The sequence below is a fragment of the Dreissena polymorpha genome, chromosome 10 (assembly GCF_020536995.1).
Source record: "Dreissena polymorpha isolate Duluth1 chromosome 10, UMN_Dpol_1.0, whole genome shotgun sequence".
Classification (NCBI taxonomy): Eukaryota; Metazoa; Mollusca; class Bivalvia; order Myida; family Dreissenidae; genus Dreissena; species Dreissena polymorpha.
Genome location: NC_068364.1, coordinates 21620772 through 21640940, shown reverse-complemented (window position 1 = coordinate 21640940; position 20169 = coordinate 21620772). Strand labels below are relative to the sequence as shown.

The 20169-nt window shown below is 37.4% G+C and overlaps 2 protein-coding genes across 6 annotated transcripts in view; one reads left to right on the top strand and one right to left on the bottom strand.

The window, feature by feature from the left end:
* The first annotated feature begins 81 nt into the window (after nucleotides 1-81).
* LOC127848984 (kielin/chordin-like protein) lies at nucleotides 82-2049 on the top strand. The gene is made up of 4 exons (XM_052381712.1): nucleotides 82-99; nucleotides 479-643; nucleotides 1184-1226; nucleotides 1840-2049. The coding sequence occupies exons 1-4, from the start codon at nucleotides 82-84 to the stop codon at nucleotides 1980-1982; spliced, it is 369 nt and encodes a 122-aa protein (XP_052237672.1). The 3' UTR covers nucleotides 1983-2049.
* A 1626-nt stretch (nucleotides 2050-3675) lies between these two features.
* Nucleotides 3676-20169, bottom strand: part of LOC127847790 (uncharacterized) — a 31064-nt gene continuing 14570 nt past the window's right edge. For all 5 annotated transcript variants that reach the window (XM_052379933.1, XM_052379931.1, XM_052379934.1 and 2 more), the window contains 5 exons: nucleotides 10177-10340; nucleotides 9155-9205; nucleotides 7803-7931; nucleotides 6934-7144; nucleotides 3676-6675 (listed from right to left, as the gene is read on the bottom strand). In XM_052379933.1, the coding sequence (XP_052235893.1) occupies nucleotides 6077-6675; nucleotides 6934-7144; nucleotides 7803-7931; nucleotides 9155-9205; nucleotides 10177-10340 (1154 nt within the window). In that variant the 3' untranslated portion in view covers nucleotides 3676-6076. The remainder of the gene's footprint in view (nucleotides 6676-6933; nucleotides 7145-7802; nucleotides 7932-9154; nucleotides 9206-10176; nucleotides 10341-20169) is intronic.

Sequence of the window (20169 nt, the reverse complement as noted above, 5' to 3'; positions counted from 1 at the left end):
CTTCTATTATTTTGCTCATTAGGCTGCGCCTAAAAGACCCGTCAAAGTCACCATGGACCAGATAAGCATTGCTATTTCAAGATGGCGGACAAGCAAACAGTGCTCTTCAGTCTCGTCCTACTTTTCGCCAGTCACGTGATCGCCATGTTGCTGGGCACGGAATGTCCGTGAAGTTTTAACTGCACCTACAATGGTGACGTAAGTCAGATTTGCGTACGGTTGCTTAAGAAGGTGCACACTACGGTGTATACAACTTTTAAGAAGCTTTATGGGCGAAGAATTTAAATAACATGTAAAGGTAAGTCAGTTAGTTTACTCTTATTGTTTATAAGGCTCCAAAGTTTCTAACGGTTCATGTATTACCAAAAATGACGGACAACATGGCGCTACAGAAGGGGCTACTATAATAAATAGCCATGTTGCGATCATAAATTAGCAACCATTAATGACCTTCTCTGAACTACGCGTATCGTAACAGCGTTATTACTTCCCCTCCCCACAAACACTAAATATTGTCAACTCTGAAACAAGGCATCTCTACCATAACTGTTCTGTTTCCGCACAGATATTCTGCGGGCATATCCCGTGCCCACTTCCGCCATGTAACCGGCCTCTCGTGACGTCACCGGGAGACTGCTGTTGGGTAAGTCGCTACGTTGGGATAGACACGTTTTGTTATTGTGTGCGTGCTTTCTTATGTAGTTGTTGTTCAAATGTTTCTACTTTATCATATAGTGACTAAACATCGTCAAAATCAAGAATTATCCATGTAATTCATAAGTGATTGATGATACAATTGCGCGATTTAATAACGTGTAAAATGATCCAAACGTAAATGGAATTCAATATATTATCTTTGCTATTCCCAACCGTCTAGAGAATAAAGTAAGATGTAATTATTGTGATACCTTTGCAAGAATTACAATTTGATATTGTTTTAATCGTTAAATAACTAAAAAATCAGCATTCTTTTTTTAGCGTTTTTACATTAGTATTTGGGAGGAACTTATGAAGAGCTTTAGGTCCTTCAGGGCTTAAACCATAGATCTATAAGTAAACATGTTAACTGATAGATCTTTGGCTAAAACGTCTGAATGACATGTCGGAGCTAAAAATAATTTTATTTCAGGCTATAAGGGTCTGTTTGATGTTTAAGGCACTTGAAGTCTGTGTCGCATTTCAGGCTCAGAGAGTCTGTGTGAATGTCAAGCACTGGAAATATGTAGGTATGGCATTTTGTATGGCATTTCAGTCACTGAAATTATGTATGGCATTTCAGTCACTGAAATTATTATGGCATTTCAGTCACTGAAATTGTGTATGGCATTTCAGGCATGGAAGGTTTGTATGACATTTCAGGCACTGACATTTTGTATGCCATTTGAGGAACTGAAACACTGGATGACATTTATGGCATTCTAAGTCTGTATGCCATTTCCATCACTGAAAGTATTTTTAAAGTATGCATGACGTTTTAGGCACTCGAAGCCTAATGACGTTTAATGCGCCCAAAGTATTATGACATTTTAAGGCTTAAAATCTATTTGGTATTTCAGGCTTAAAAGCCTATTTAAGTGCTGAAGTATGTATGACGTTTCATGAACTCAGCGTCTGTATGACGTTTCATGAACTCAGCGTCTGTATGACGTTTCATGAACTCAGCGTCTGTATGACGTTTCATGAACTCAGCGTCTGTATCATGGTTCAGACACTGTATGACGTTTCAATACTAAAATGCCATAACGGCATGTTAAGGCTGAATAATCTATATGACATAACATTTCACGGCTTGATAGTTTGTTCGACGTTTTAAACTTTAAAGTATGCATGCCATTTAAGCCTCGGACCCGTGTCCCATCAACTGCACGCAAGGCGGTGTCCACTTCTGCCACCCCATACCGTGCCCCATACCCTCGTGTGTTGACGGCGAGACCAAACCAGGAGAGTGCTGCGCGTCATGTCCTAATAGTAACCGTTGCTAAGATCAGATATACTATATTTATGTAGATGCTGTGATATGAGTATATTTAAAGCATTTTAACTAAAGTGTTTCGTATTTGTCAATGTATTTCCCCATATTATCTTCGCATTTAACATCCTATGATAAGACACATAAACATACAACACGCTGCATATTCACCAAGTGAATAATCTTATAAAAAGCTTCAAGCGGGAAGTCATTGAGCCATGATTGTGGCATTACTAGTAAAAGAGTGATCATGTTTGAACGGGAAAATTCTGAATCCTCTCGAAATTGCTCAGACTATTCTTACATTGTTTTCAATAATAAATATTAACATGTAATCTTCACCAGGGCCGGATTGTTCCGCGCCGAATTGTCACGTGATTCCTTGGAAACACTGGCGCGTGATTGACGGAAAAAAACTGCACGTGCGTTACACCTCCAGGTTCTGCAGTCTCCGTCTGATTTGCATGCTGGGTACGCATGCGCAAATAAATTCCTTCGTTGTAATATATCAATATCCCACGTTTGGTGTAATATTGCATGACCAGTCTACTTTCCAAAACACCACCGTGCTTTGTTGGCAAGATAACGTCAGTTGAGGGAAAAATACATCAATAAACAAGAGGGCCAACAGGCCCTAATGCGCTCACCTGACAGCCAAAGGAACTAGACTATTCTGAAAAAAAATGCAAGCTGATTCATGAAGATTATTTTGGACCAAAAAAGTGACTTTTAACATGTTTTTTTATATTTGACCTTGTGACCTAGTTTTTGAGCTCATATGACTCAGCTTCAATCTCTGGCAAAATTTTATTGGGACAAATGTTCTGACCAAGTTTCATGAAGATTGGCCAATAAACGAAATTGTCATTTTTTCTCAAAACCACGAAATGTCTTGCCGACGAATATTACTGATTTCGCAGCAGTCGTTAACACTTACGTCGTCTACAGTAGCACATGGTTGCATTATCCAATCGAGTCGCCGGTCCTTCATACTCTATGACAAATGACCTCGGACAAACCGTTAGCTCTACGTTCGTCTAATGGTGGATGTTGTCCGTGGTCGCCCTTCAGTTTTTGTTTTTCATAACAGAAACCCATCACCAAAAGACAAATTTGTTGACCAACGAAACGATTAGTTATTTGGCAGTTTGGATTTTTGTCCGTGCTAAACATGTATATACTTATAATGGAGGGAGGTAAACCGACTCGTATTTTTTCTCGGCCGGAAGCAGTTAACCGGTACAAAGGGAAAGTACCTATAACATGTATATATGCCCTACTTTAATCACAAGTAAACGTCATATAAATAATGTAAACCTTGTTCTGGGAAAACTGGGCTTATGTTCGTTAAGTGTCGTCGAAATAAGCCTGTTTAGTCCGCACAGGCTGATCCGTGACGAAACTAAATGCATTAACTAAATTTTCGCTAAAAGAAGGCTTCATTGAAACGAAAAATATCATACAAACAGAAAGTGTCGTCGCTGATTAGCCTGTGCGAATTGCAAAGACTTATCTCGGCGACACTTCACGCACATGCATTAAGCCTAGTTTTCCCACAACAAGGTTCATTTATGACCAATCCCATATCAATAAAAGGTTCTGGGCTGGAATTCGAACGCTCAAATCCTGGATTGTCAGTCCAGCCCTCCCTCGGCTTGGCTTGTCGTCTTGAGCAGCCGTTGGCAAAGAGTTTTACAACAACGAGCTTTCTTAAACAAATTTATTCATGTTGCCATTCTCGTTTGTGTAAGAGCATGTTAGTAAAATATTAAAATACTATATCGACACATATTGTATGGTTATAATAATAATCACAAATTTAAACAGTCACATGTTATGAATATGCGTTACTAGGATATGATACAAACTTGTATACGTTTTCATGCATACCGTATGAAGCATTCGAACATTCCATATGCTAATCAAACAATCGATTTTACAGGTAAAATTCAAACGCAATATTGATAAAATGTTTCTTTGCTTGTTTACAAACATATGTATATTACATATTACACATGTTAATCCCCTTGAAAATTCAGAAAAAGTGTCTTAACAACAGACTACTAGTATATTATTTGTACACGGTAGTTGTGCTTGCAAAATAATTGCCTTGTAATGAGGGGCGATTTACTCATTTTTTAAATAACGTCTAACAAAAATGATAACAATTACATGTATTGTATTGAGACATGTTAAACAACAGCATGATGCTCACGTATTATATAGTTCACACACACTCTGCATTTTACAAATTAATAATTGTCAAAACACAACTCAATACAACCAGAAGTCAAATGCTCAAGCAGTATAAAATGGGCCGTGTTCTGGGAAAATGGGGTTAAATGAATGTGCGAAAACTGTCGTCCCTGATACATGTAAGCATGTGCAGTCCGCACAGGCTAATCAGGGACGACACTTTCCGCTTTTATGATATTTTCTGTTCAACGAAAGTCTCTTCTTAACAAATATCTAGTTAAGGCGGAAAGTGTCGTCCCTGATTAGCCTGTGCGGAGTGCACAGTCTAATTTGGATCGACATTATTCGCACATGTATTGAGCATGGTTTTCCCAGGGCGAGACTCAATTTACACTTATTTTTTTCAGTAATAACCCTAGCGTGATAGAAAGGTTTAGAAACACATTCATAAATGAAAATACAGACAATGTTAGTGTTCGGTAAGATTCGACGATTGAATATTTACAAGAAGAGCGTCAGACAGCAGGGATATGGTGGTAAAATGAGCAGATTTCAAAATTAAAAGCAACATTTCTATCCACATGGCATAATTTTAATAATGCCCTTTTTCATTGTTTGTTTTCTAGTGTGATTTACGGGCTTGCCCATTGTAAAGTGAGTCCTCATTAAAAAATATTCTTAAAAATCTAAGCAACAATCCTACAATCCAGTCCTTAATATAAACCCCTGCATTAACATATGTATTATACAAACTGGATTTCACTAAGGGGCTTTTGTCGATATATATATATATATATCTAGCCATGTACATAAAATACACGTCAATTACAATACCCTCACAAACTGTATCAACCTTAGTCGCCATATCACAAGTATTCACATATTATTATGCATACATACGTACCAAGTTTCTTTAATCTTCAAGAAACATGCATCAAATGATGTGTCTATTATGCATTGAAAATGAACGTGCTTGAAATATAACTATCCAGTATTTTAATTTAAGCCTGATTGTAAAACAGTTATGACTCGGCCTGTATTTTTACAATGAAATATTGATTTTAGAAGAATGTATGCCAATAAAACGTTTACGACGTAACGAGCGTAAACTGCTAAAATGTCGGTTTGATTAATCAAGTGTCATAACTCTGCATCGAGAGCAACATGGCCTCGTCCTGAGGAAACTGGGCTTAATTCAAGTGTCATCCCAGATTAGGGACGAGGCTCAGTGGTTTCTGTTCAAGTCGTTTACTACTTGTACATTATCAGCAAAGAATACACAAACTCGGTACAAACACAATGTTAACGAAAATTAACTTAATAGATTTCAAGAGTATAAACAATTAAACATTTACTTAATTATTGAATTTAAAAGGTTAACAATTTATGATACTAATATTTTGTTGTTTTTGAAAAAAAAATCGTGACATAACAATAACACATCAAATAATTGTATAGGCCGTGTGTGTATACATCACATCACGGTAGCTTCCCTTCCATTATTTTGTTTAACATCGTTCAAATCAAGAATTGTTTTCCTTACGTAATTAACACGCGCTCTACTTTACTGACGGGTTCTTTCCATATTGAACGTAATAAACTATCACGTCTTCTTCAGGTCCATTTTACTTTGAAAAACATGAGTTCGTTCACACTTTTTACTCTGACCTCCAAAACCTAGTCTGATACACGTAGACAGGTTTCCGAAAGTTCATGACTGTCTGGATATGTTTATTTGAATTGTTTTCACCCAAACCGCATATAAGGCACATGCAACTACAGTCACAATACTCATCACAGTATGGACCGATCACAAAACTAAGTCACTTGGATAGACTTTCGTAAATCGTCCCTTTCAAGTCAAAATGCGAAAAATCACAACAAATCAAAGCGTCGAGAGCACTCCATACGTTAGCTTTGGGAGATAGCAGCGGCCGGTTTAAGGGGCGTCATTTCCGAGTCGGGTTCCGGCCCAGGAGAATGCTGGCGCATTTCCAAATGATCCACTTCAACTACTGGCACCGCCTTCGGGGCCATTGGTTCGAATATGTCATGTGATGATTTCATGAGCGGCGATTGGTCCAGGGGTTCTTGCTTGAACGCCATTGATGGGTCGTAGCGGTATGACATGGCATCCATTCGCAGAACGGTGTAATTCGCGGGATCAGAATCTAACGATTGCATCGGCTCAGTCTTCACTGGAAGTGACATTGATTTCGGGTCAAATTTAAAGTTCATAAGACTCGCAAGGTTCGGGTTATTTTTTGAAATGGTGTTCTGATGGTCACGGTCCATCGCACTGGATAGCGTCTTGGCATAGAGAATATCCTGATTGGTCGAGCGATAGCTGTTGTTGTTGTTGTTATTAACGGGAGCGTTAAGTTGCGATACCAATGCGCCAACCGGAAGCAACGGCGGCGGCTGCTGGTTGTTTAAGGCGGCAAGGACGGCGCTCCCGTGGTTCTGGTAAATGTTGTTATAAGACACCTGCGGTTTCATGTCTTGCGCCACTGCAAGAACAAAAAATATATATCAGATACACAGCATAATATATAGATAACCTGTATATACAATGTTTAATGATTTTCTTATAACAAGTTTTCATGTTAACATGAATCGACACACTGATGTATTCCTACATCTTTGGTTTTTGAGGGAATCGTGTCAAATTCGGTTTTGGTTTTGCTAATTTATCACATTTCTTATCTAGCTTAATGAATCGGTCTGTCCAGTATAAATCAAAATGCGAGTTTCCAAGAAACACCTACTGGAAGTGGAAATTGGCGAGTCGTTTCGCTGACTGAGGTCGAGCAGTCCAGAGGGCGAATGCGATGAATTCAAAGATGGCGTCGTCACGTGATGCGAGTGGGATGCGTGCGCAGACGGCTCTTTGCTCGATGATTTCTTGCCGTTTGATGAACGCGGTTTCCGCTTTCTGGTCTGAATGCCGTCTTTCTTCATTGACATTGGTCGGTTAACCTGCAGATAAAGGTCGCTAACGGTCAGACACCTTAAAGTATCCTTACTTTTTTGTTAAAGATTATACGTTAACAAAAACAATGCGGTTATTGATATCATATTCGCAACATTTACAAGCTACTGTTCGTAAAAAAATGAACACTGCGGTACTGATATTAAGAACAACTTGTATTACTACTTCTGGCGCATTTATTTACTTGGCGACTGAAAAACTACAAATGTTGGTTTATGCACAGCATTCAACACTGGTACGCCTCATGGCTTCATGTGTTTTATAAACGCAATATGGAAAATCTCGCCAACGGAATACACATTTGGAAAGGAGTCATTTGCATTAAATGCAGTATTAACTTATGCTTTATGTTTGCGTACTAGTATTCAATAAACGTTTTGGTCTCGTTTTTACTTTTTTATTTAATAATAATTATGTATAGTTTGATAAATGGCCCAAAATGCTTTGCGTTCACAAATCCAATTCGGTGACCACAGCTTTATTCATTGGTATGGGTAATTGTGCGTTCTTTTATTTAAAATAACAGCGGATTTTACTATCATTTTTCCTTTATTTAACCTGCCTCACACAAACACCAATTATATGCAATAACAAGGGAAAATATGGGGAGTTGCCAGTAATGAGTAACCAACTTCCGGTACGCACCTGGTGAAGTTTGAAGTAGAGTCCACAGGCATTACACACAGGTTCGCCCTCGCCGTTCCGTCGCCAGAGGGTCGTGGTGGTCGTGTTGCAGTTGGCGCACTGTAGTCCCATCCGGGTCTTGTTGCTGGTCTGCGAGAAATATTACGACGTATATAAGTCTCGCTCTGGGAAAACGGGGCTTAATGCATGTGCGTAAATTGTCGGCCTAGATAAGCCTGTGTAGTCCGCGCAGGCTATCAGGGACGACAATTTCTGCTTTTATGTTTTTTCCAGAGAAACTTCAATTGACGCGAAAATGGTCGTCCCTGATTAGCCTTTGCGAACTGCTCGGGCTAATCTGTGATGACACTTTACGTACATGCATTTAACCCCGTTTTTCTTAAGCGATGCTCAATTATAAATTGGTCTTAACATTTACCGAGGTCATTAAAAGTATGCAACAGTTTAAGGTGGCTAAGCTGTCAAACAAAATCAAGGAAGTAAACGAAAGGCGAAATAATTATAACATGACCTTACGCAATCAAACATATGCCAACAGCAGGTCTTATTCGTTTTCAAAAGCCGATTCGTCACGGTACTAAATGACTGGGTTACCAGGGTAACTATACAATTGAAAAGATTCCGCGAATGCTGTTGATTACATTTTAATACAAGCCGTCGTTCAGAATGCATTTTATATCTCATACAATTAGATGGGCCGGGTCAAATGTTGTTCCAGTAAACATTTGACTCTCTTTAACTTGTGTTTACGCTCATTTAAATTACAAACAATATATGGCATGCAATTCTGTTCTTACTGTACATCCTTAAAAAATCAATTTCAGCGTCAGTCTAGTAAATACACGAATACATACGGATATAATAATGCGTTCCACGAAAAACTTAGACCTCGGTTAATTGAGTGAAAACCATGTAAAGCGTATGCGAAGAAAAACGGATGTTGGCATGTGTCATTTGTCGAAAGAATGTTTTCAGAAAGTTTAAATTGGGGCAGACAGATTACATCAAAACAGTTATTCCACTTCCGTCTGTTCTATCACTATATGAGTTTTGTTCTTGGAAAACTGAGCTTAATACATGAGCGTAAAGTGTCGTCACACTCACAGATTAGCCGGTGCAGTCGACACAGGCTAATCAGAGTGTGATCCATGAGTAGAATTTGTGGAATGCACAGGCTATTTGCGACACTTTGTGCACATGCATTTAGCCCAATTTTCCCTGAACGAGGCGTATCTTATAGGTTTAATATTGAACCTGCAATTTGACTAGCACTTCAAATATGAACACAACAATTGTTCAACAAAACTCTCGATTAAGAAGCATCTACTTGTGAATTGAACTATTACACACACCTTGTCATATTTTTGCTCATATTTTCTGCTCTTTTCCTCCGGTGGGTCGTCCTGCAAAACATACAACAGATTGTTAAGACATTTTGCCAGTACTTTATGTTGTATAAAAATGTGTCATAGTTGTATTTACCAAGAAAACATCCTTTTTTGGTCATTTTAGTTTCTGAAAATATTTTAAGACTTACCGTGGATAACTGGTATATTTACATTCATTGCATGTAGCTGATTGTAACTACCGGTATCTACATTATTTGTGTTAACCAAAACATCTATGAGCCTCGTACTGCATTTAATGTACATGTATGTGCGCAAAGTGTCGTCCCAGATTTACCAATGTGAACTGCACAGCTTAATATGGGACAGACTCTTTACGCACATGCATTCCGCAGGGGTGTGATTTAACAACCACCCCAGGTGAGGAAAATGCCCTACCCCCTTAACAGGATTCAACTAAACTCTTCATTTGCATATAGATCAAGCAAAGTTAAAAACTCTTTGTAAAATAAGTTAGACATTGAAAGAGGGAATCAGCTGAAAGGAGGAAAAATCACACCCCTGCTCCAGATAAGTTTCCCCAAACCAAGTCTTAATTTATCAATCCTGATATTATGCCATAACACAGATCACGACCCACTGATTAATACATAAGAGTTTAGAAACGTTTCCTTTCCTGCATTGAGTGTATACGAAACCTCGCAGTAACTCAAGCTTATGGCGTTGACAGAGTCGAGAAACTTTTGAAAGAAAGAAAGGTAAAATTAATATACTTTTAACCGTCCTTTCTCTCTTTATACGAAGATGCATGTAAATTTACGGTCAAGCGAAAACTGTTTCAGCTGCTGAATATTTCAATGTCAAAGAATATTTGTTACCCTCAACCATCGATATATAACACTGCAATATGCATAACAGTCATCATGTCGTAAAAGGACGATTATACGTTTTTTGTAACCTGCAAAGTTGTCCAAACACTTTCAATAGAATTTGTGCACCAATATTTAAAGGGAGAACTATTTCCTCACCCCAGCAGTCGGAGAGGTTTTACCCTGGAAGCGATGACCGTTCATCTTATGGTGCAGTCCGCACGCGTTGCACAGATAATGGCCCGTACCATCTCGTCTCCACATTGGGGTGGAAACAGCGCCGCAGTTGACACATTCCCGGCCCTCGGCGTAGTAATCTTCGTCTGAAACGACATAAGATAGTGCATTTGTTGATCACAATTTATTACATGATGTCTCTTTAAAACTGTTAATTTTGTAAATGGATTGAACAAAGAAATTGTGTTTTCGATTAAAATTTGATGCACATATTTTTTACACATGTAATTATTATAAATTAAATGGTATGCGTGTATTGTCGGGTTCAGCCTTTTTCGGCTTTGGGTTTGTGTGGTAACAGAACCGAAAAAATTACATGAATGTAGGGATGTTTTTTCTTCATTAGATGTGAGAGGTAGTGTTACGTACACAACTTAAATTGTGCATTTAAAACGTTTCAATCAACGGATAGCATTATCCGCATACTTGCCTAAATTGCCAAATCAAAGCAAGTCTGCATCATTGTGTCGTGTTCTCAGAACACTGGGCACAATGCATTTGCGTAAAGTGTCGCCCCAGATTAGCCTGTGCAGTCCGTAAAGGCTTATCAGGGACGAGACTTTCCGCCTAAACTTGAATTTCGGTAATGAAGGGACTCCTTTGAAACAAAAAATACCATAAAAGCGGAAAGTGCCGTCCCTGATGAGCCTGTGCGGACTGCACATGCTAATCTGGTACGACACTTTACACACATGCATTAAGCCCAGTTTTCTCAGAATGCGGCTCAATTTATGGGGAGTCGACATCAATATTTTGCACACGTTTTGCACAGGTTTTACCTGACATTTTCAAACATTTCTGCCATGTACTTTGACACTCGTGTGTACTTGAAGATTACAAATGGCATCATTGTAAATAGCTTAGCAGATAAGGCGAGGAATGTCAATACAGACGGTCAGTAATCAACGTGTGCTAATTTAAATCATTTAGCGCTCGGATATGTACTGCGACGAGCTATTTACATGGGGTTCGTTTTCATGATTGTTAATCGACTAAATATGTTTATGGCTCGACGTCATGAAAACATAACCCACGCTGGAGCCGGATGTGTCGCCTAGAGCCAGTAAAATATCGACAAGCGTGTCGCAGAGTAACCAATCCAAATGAAGAATATTTTATTCACATTTGAATTATTAAAATCTAAGCAAACTCTGACCTCTAAATGGGAAAAATTAAAAAAAAAATGAACACAAAAGTGCTAGTATAGAAGTGTCCAAAGAGCAATAATTGACGGTGAATTTCACAGATTCTTGTGCACTGCACTTTGCAATTCACTTCAGGATAATTTCTATCTACTGGTCAAAGCATAAATCACTATTTTTATTTTATTTTCCTTTAGCAAAAAAATACGCAAATCCCGCATTTCACCTTAAATTACTATGATGCGCAAAGGTTGGTCCACAATTATGGATAATTGGGAATAAAGTTCACATTTTGATCAATTCATCCCAGGTAAATTGACTCTCTAATTTGTTTTGATATCCTGACAGGTTTTATTTCCTCCCAGAAAGCAAACAGGCAGAAATGTTCCTGTCTGATTGTGCGTTTAATGTGTTTTTTTCTTGTTTTTTGGTTAACACGACTTTCCCTTAATTATATATTTGAGTTGCCATATAATATCTATTTAAGTTTTTTGGTATAATCACAAATTAATGTTTTGGTTGTTCTGCTTTTGGGGTTATATATTATATAATAGTATATATTAAGTGATTTGATAGATATTAAATATGTATTTATATAATAACTTATTTTGTTGTGTAACCAAAACAAAACATTTTACAAATTGAATGGATTGCTTACAGTACAAAAGGTGTTTTTTTAACCAAAATTATTTGCTAAACATCAAGATTTAACACTCATACATGCATCACAATGAACATCATCATCGCATAATGTTTACCAATATTATCGTCATCACCATCATCAACACCATCATCACCACCATCGTCATCATCATCACCATCATCACCATCATCATCATCATCATCACCATGATCATCACCATGATCATCACCATGATCATCACTACCATCGTCACCACCATCGTCATCATCATAACCATCATCACCACCATCATCATCACCATCATCACCATCATCATTATCATCATTATCATCATTATGATCATCATTATCATTATCATTATCATCATCATCATCATCATCATCATCATCATCATCATCATCATCATCATCATCATCATCATCATTATCATCATCATCACCATCATCATCATCATCATCATCATCATCACCATCATCACCATCATCATCATCATCATCATCATCATCACCATCATCACCAACTGCATTGATTATTTGTTATAAAGGACGAACATTCTGAAAAAAGACATCATTATGATCATCATTATCATTATCATCATCATCATCATCATCATCATCATCATCATCATCATCATCATCATCATCACCATCATCATTATCATCATCATCATCACCATCATCACCATCATCATCATCATCATCATCATCATCACCATCATCACCAACTGCATTGATTATTTGTTATAAAGGACGAACATTCTGAAAAAAGACATGCGACGACTTAGGCTTTTAACTCCGGGTTCAGGGCTAAATATCTGTTGTAGACGACATGATCTCTATAAATAGATCAACGAATCACGCGCACGAATACATAAATCGTCATCGCACATGACTATGAATATTTTGAAACGTGTGCGTACATACAATTTTGCGAATGCTGAGCAAGATGTCAAACGCGATTTTTCAAAAGGATGGAAAAAGGTTGTAGATTTACTTGTTGGCCAGGGGAAAAATGGAGATACTACAACTGTGTATCCGGACCAAGACACACATGTGTCGGTGATGTCGGTCCGTTTGCCTGTCGGGTGGATAGTTCTTCAACTATATAAACTTCAGAGGCAGATGGATCTCATTGTTGGGTGTAGAAGTGCAATAGAACAAATTTTCGGCACTTCATACATTAAGAGTTATTTCCCTTATCTCTTTGTTAAATGTCGTCATTAATTTCTGTCCGGAACATGAACAGTAGTACTAGGAACGTTATTAACGCCAAATTGAAGGTAGATACCGGTAGATCTCAATGAATGGGAAGTGTAGTTCACACGAACCGTGACTCTGAATCAGTTATATTCAAGTTTTTTCCCTTTAATATGACTTACATTCTTTTCGGATGATGCTCTGATTTACCCTTTGCATGCTGGGAAATTTGTCGCCTGCTAAAATGTCGTCTGCTGAATTTCTAAAATTAGCATTTTATTCGATTTTTTTTTCAAAGAATACTATCAGAATAGCAAACAGTTTGGATCCAGATGAAAGGCCTTCAAAATTCGGTTCCCGCACTGAAAGAGTTAAATTCTTCAATGCTGTATTGCATACCCCTTAAGTTGTTTTTATTTATGTTTTATCATTAGTTAGGATCTGTTCGCGCCTTTTCCTCCAAAACATACATCTCCCTCTTAACGAGCTCTGACTGATCATTTGTTTTCATAACAGAAAACTTTGTATTCACGTTTCTTTCACACTAACGCCGTCGACAACAACTTGCTTATTATTTCTGCTGACATTTCCTTGGAACATTCACCATCATCTGTTGCAGGGTGATGTATAAATAAACACGAAACCCAAAGGTGAAATACGAGACGCCACTGCCCTAAGTTGAGAAATTTACTGATTTCATGAAAACATGTTTCGTGATTTGCGAGGAGATTTCTGCTAAACAACTGTAAATAAATGTAACATTTGCAGACATTCTCACGCCTCGTCGTGGGCAGATTGAATGTATACTCTCTCTTGGAAAACTGGGCTTACTGCATGTGCGTAAAGTGTCGTCCCAGATTAGCCTGTGCAGTCCGCAAAGGCTAATCTGGGACGACACTTTCCGCTAAAATGATATTTTTCGTTTCAAGGGACAATAATGATTGACACTATTTCTAAAGTACAAGTACTTATAGCGCTTGTCTAGGTGACATGCATCTGCACGTGGACAATACTGGGTCCGTATTCAAAAAGCCCCTAAAGGAAATCTTTAGGACATCTTGGATAGAAATACAATTATACTATTTGTCGTTTATGTTCTTTTATTATGACATGTTTTTAACGACTTACCAAGTGCTACTATGATTAACAGTTTATCCTTTTGTAAGAGAAATTTAGGTTTCTGATTGAACATTTGTCCGAAGAATACCATTTTTGAATTAAACACGCTAATTGTCTTTTGGAATTTTGCCCTAAACCAATTGAATCGCTGTCACTAATCGATTTTACCATACATGCGTGCCATTCAACTTTGCTACTTCTTTATAAAACTTGGTTGTGAGCCGCGTCATGCGAAACTGGGTCTTATTCCCTACGCGGCCCGCGGTACTCTAGACCAGCCTGCGCATCGATAGGTCTGGAGCTACGCTGGCCGCACAGTGCATAAGACCAATTTTCGCGGATCTTGTCATGTTGACTTCATAAAAACTCTTCATAGAAAAAAGATGAGGACGATTATACAAGCAACATGGTATTGGTCGACTATGACATTTCATTTAATATGCAGTAACTTTTCAAAAAATACAATTCGTTCCTCAAAAAAATAGTAATATTATTAGAAGCTCATATTCAATTGAATACATATTGATTGCACTTTCCGAACAAGGTAGACGTATGCTGTACAGGGCGATACTGTATCGTTTTAATTTATCACAAAACAGAAAAGTTCTATAATAACATTGCAGCAACAAAGAAGAAATATTTTTACTAAACAACAAACAAACATTTTATTCTAGGACAAATACTCTTCGTAAGTGGAGCTTATTATATACCTTGCTAATTATTGTGTCTTGTTCTGTGAAAGCTGGTCATAATGCATGTGCGTAAAGTGTCGTCCCAGATTAGCCTGTGCAGTCCGCACAGGCTAATCAGGGACGACACTTTCCGCCTAAACTTGATTTTCGGTAAGGAGGGACTTCTTTGAAACTAGAAATACCATTACAGCGGAAAGTATCGTCCCTGATTAGCCTGTGCGGACTGCACAGGCTACTCTGGGACGACACTTTACGCACATGAATTAAGCCCAGTTTTCTCAGAACAAGACACATATTTCAATTATCTCATTACGTCTATCAGAATAATTATCTTATCACGACCAAAAGGCCAACTGAAGTAATATCCATGATACACAACCCTCATACATTAGATTAAACCACTAGCACTTATCTTAATGGAGCACTATTTCACCTTCCATGGTCACATGATATTAATTTTCAAGATTTTGATAGGCTCAGAGTGTTGGCTATCATCAACAACATTTAAGAACTCTGGTTTATAAATCTAGACTTATAATATATGAGACGTGCTATGTGAAAAGGGGGTTGATTGCACGTGCGCGAAAAAATTACCAAAAGCGGAAAGTGTCGTCTCTGATTAGCCTGTGAGGACTGCGCGGGCGAATCTGGGGAGACACTTTACGCACATCCGTTAAACTCCATTTTCACAGAGCATATTTATTCAAACAAATTGTTACGTTCCAAAGTTCAGCTTAGTGAATGGGCTTAAGTGGAACAGTAAGAATTTTCTTAACGACCAAGACCAAGCATACGCCTATGGAAAGTCAGCGTTAATTTAGCAGTACTCACGATTTGAAACAACATGACAAACCTGTCAACATTTTATATCATGATCATTTTGGTGAAATAATATTTGAACTGAAGTAACTTAATAAGCTGGTCATAAACGCAGCTTCAAAGGAAATTTGTTTTTAATTGCGAATTAGTAGATGTTCATGCCTAGAGCATATAATTCAATTTTTAATGAACGCAATGCTTGCTTCAAGAATGTTGATGCGTAATAGATTTATCACTATAGTAGTATCTTATAAATATAGGACCCTTTGGGAAAAACGGCCCCGACCTATTCGCTTATATCAAGTTTATAATTTACATATTTACTTATTAAATTGAGTTTACTTCTGTTGAAATATTTCACGCAGATAAATTAACGCTCGGTCCTGAACAAAAATCCTTTCCGTCGTTTATCAATAACCAATGTGCATCGGCTCGTTCGATCAATTTCAAATACAGCTCAATTATCCGAGCCACCTGTAACCTGCAAACGCGAGGTAAGGCATGACCGAGAGGTTGATCTTTGATCTTTCGGCAAATTCCAGAGGCTTCGAACTAGTCGGGCCAATAAACTTTCTGGAAAACAATAAATCAATGCGCCTATTTGTCAGTCCGTCGATACGGGGCCGATTCGCTACGCGGTATGGTACCCGGGAAAACGCCGTAAGGAGCGGTGAAATAAATGCTTAACCGGGTGGTACTGGGGAATACCGCTGTATGAAGCCGCAAAATAAATGGCATTCCAGATTGACATAGTGTTTAATGCCAGACGCTCGCGTTTTCGCGATTTTTGCGAAAGATATAAAAAAAGCTATGGAAACCGTGATCACGATAACGGGTTATACCTGCATGTTTTGTAGTTTTCAAGTCGTTACATGATTTCATATGAAAATGAACATTATTAAAATATGCACGAACAAGATAACCATAGAGAATTCCTCGGGATAAAATGAAGCACGTGATCGTTAACAACTTAAAGGATGATTTTGAAGCAAACTGCATGAAACATTCCCATTAAACATGCAAGAATGATTCAATACTATCTTTATTGGGTTGGTCCTTTGTCATTTGGAATAAATTATTTGAAGATAATGTGCAAAAAAGTAAATACAGTCAACAAGGCATTTATTTTTGCATCAACGTAGACACAGACGGTAATGAAAATGTTTAAAATTATATATAATTATTTATAATTAATATGAATTGTTCGCACTTATGGTACGCGTAGTTTTCATTCTGTGTTTTGAGGCTGAAAACCAGAACTAGTTTTTATTAACATTTATAGCTGGGCTGACTTCAACTTAAGTGCATACGCTTTAATGAATCGCTCAAATGACCAGTTTCGAATCACCAACACGCACTTTCTGAGTGAAAGCGAAATTATTATAAACTAATTAGTATGTGTGTAGTGCGCGTGATATCGCATTCGAGCTGTGCAAGCGGTACATGCCTTCAAGTGAGTATTTGAAAAGAGTCATGTTTGTACATTGATCAAGGGTGAAACAAAACCTTTTGAAATGTCACAGGAATTATGTATGAGACAGTATTTCTGTTGTATTGCTCACTTAGTAGACATATATGGATTTGTATAATAATTTAAAATAAATAACAATTTTAATTCTGCGTTATCTTTTAATTCCTATAGAAAAGTTATTTTAATAAAATAGGTTTTGATAAAAATGGCGAGACTTCAATAAATATATATTTCAGGGAGTATTTGTAACAGCAATAATTGTAATCGACAAACAGTGCAAAACGATATGGTTCATCAAAATGATGTTACATGTATCTATCAGAGCACGCGTTGATACCTTAACAAATAATGTCTCTTTATTAAACCTTTCAGCGCTGGAACCAAATTTTAAAGGCCTTTGCAAACAGTTTGGATCCAGATGAGACACCACAGAACGTGGCGTCTCATCAGGATCCAAACTGTTTGCTATTCTGATAGTATTCTTTGAAAAAAATCGAAAAAAATGCTAATTTTAGAAATTCAGCAGACGACATTTAAGCAGACGACACTTTTCCCAGCATGCGAAGGGTTAAACCTTCAAATTTCGACACTCCTACGTACACGTTGAAGAAAGCATGGCGGTATTGATCCCAAATAAGTTGCGTAATTTAACGAATATTTAGATTTAAACAACCATAATTATTTTGAAGAAAAAAATCAATTCAATAAAACACAACAATAATTTAAAACCTACATAAAACATCTGGTTACCCCTTATCGTATTATTTTAGCATACAACATGAAGAACGAATAGATGCATACCTGGCAGATAATATTTTGCCAGAAGTTTTATATCGGCGTCCAAATCCAGTGTATCCAAATTTTCCATTATTTCGTACTAACTCCGTTGAAAAGAAATTTTAGAAATGAAGTGTTTGTTTTTTCATCAAATGCTAAAATGTTGCAAGCATCAAGTAGGTCTAAATCAATATAACTTATATAAGATTTTCATAATTCAGTATATCAAAAATAAGTATATGGATAATTCACACACAATTCTACTACACTCAATTCAAATGTTTTTGCCTCGTGCAAAAGCACATTTAAAAAATCACATTTTCATCACAAATGTACAGCTATTTGTCGTGTTTTTTTAAAGTCATACTTTAACGCATATATCACATCCGGCTTGATGGTAATGATTAAAAAAGACAGGGTAAAGAGCATTACATTACATGTTTCATTTTTTGAAATCCTGTTTACAATTGTCGGTTTATACAAGTTCTATGATACCAATTACTACACCCCACTGAATGCATACCGAATAATTTTCTTCCTCCTGTTTTATGTCAATTCAAAAGCTATTAAACTTTATAATAACACTGCGGTTACTTAACAGAACATTGAGACTTCGTTTACAATCTAAATCGTACTTAATTAAGTAACTTTTCTGTACAAATATTTTCTCATTAATATGTCCGGGCTTTTGCACGAGAGCACTACGAGCGAGAGAAAACATCGTGAGAGAGAACACTACCGAAGTATTCACACACAACAGGTCTTTCATTCATCATTTCCAGAGATTTCTTGAAAACCACCATGCACTAGGCAGAGCCCAGCCGTCAAATGTCAAAGCGGCGGTTTCATGAGCTTTCGTAGACGACGAAACACTCGAACGGTTGAAAACAAAATAAACATGCATTTCGGTACATGTAAGCGCTAAGAGCGAGACACAAGTACACTGTATTAGCAAAAAAAGTAAAACAAAGGCGTAGCTGTGTGAGAGGGTGACAGTCCGTATTAATACATAATTATGATTTTACAACAATTGGTACGAATTTACTGTAATTAGTTCAAGTGATTTTATAACATAAGCAGTATTAGTAGTAGTGGTGGTGGTGGCGACGTTAGATGATATATATGTGATCATGATGATGGCGTTGACGACTATGATAGTGGAAGATGTTAATTAGGATGCTGATGATGATGACAATTGTGGTATATGTGGTGGCGACGACGATAGTTAGAAATGAGGATAGTGATGGCGGTGATGTTCCTGATTATGATGATTGTGGTGATCATAATGACCACATGATTAACGTGACTTCACGTGACTTTGTTTCTTCACTCCTACACCCCTGTCCCCAGTGCGGTGTAAAACGATACCCTCTCTTGTGGCAGCTCAACAGAAGGGAAATTTAATGTTTGTTATGAACTCGTATGAAGATTTTACACAAGGGTGTAACTTAGAGCGCTATGTGTAACGTCGTCCAGTGTTTACACTTCCGGCTTTACTACATGGATTTGAAATAATGCACAGACATGCGTCCGCCGTCATTTTTGCGATTTGTAGAACTTAATATTCATAAATTGACGTTTTTTTAAGTGTGAAGAATTGCGAAGGACCAACAAATTCAAGAAACTTCACGTATGAACACGTGATTTCAGCAAATGTGGATGCTTAAACAAAAAGCAATCGCAAAATACGTTGTTCTTAGTTCGTTCATGGTGCATGAGTTATATTATTAAAACGAGTCAACTTAATACACGTATTTTCAAACAGTATCATTATATACACACGATAAACTAAATATTTATTTAAGTTGTTGCTTTAATTTAAAGCAAATATTTGAATTAACTTCAATATCATGTTAATAAACGCATGCACGTTTAACACAAATCGTTTAAAATCTGACTTTATTTATTGAACTAATTTTCTTAGCGTTATAAAACAACCAAAGCAATCGAAGCACGCAATGCACGTGTTGCTTACCTCGCGGCCAACTCGATTCAATCTGTTGTATCTGCTGATAATATTGCTCCATCTGAGACATGTCGTAATTCGGGTAAAATC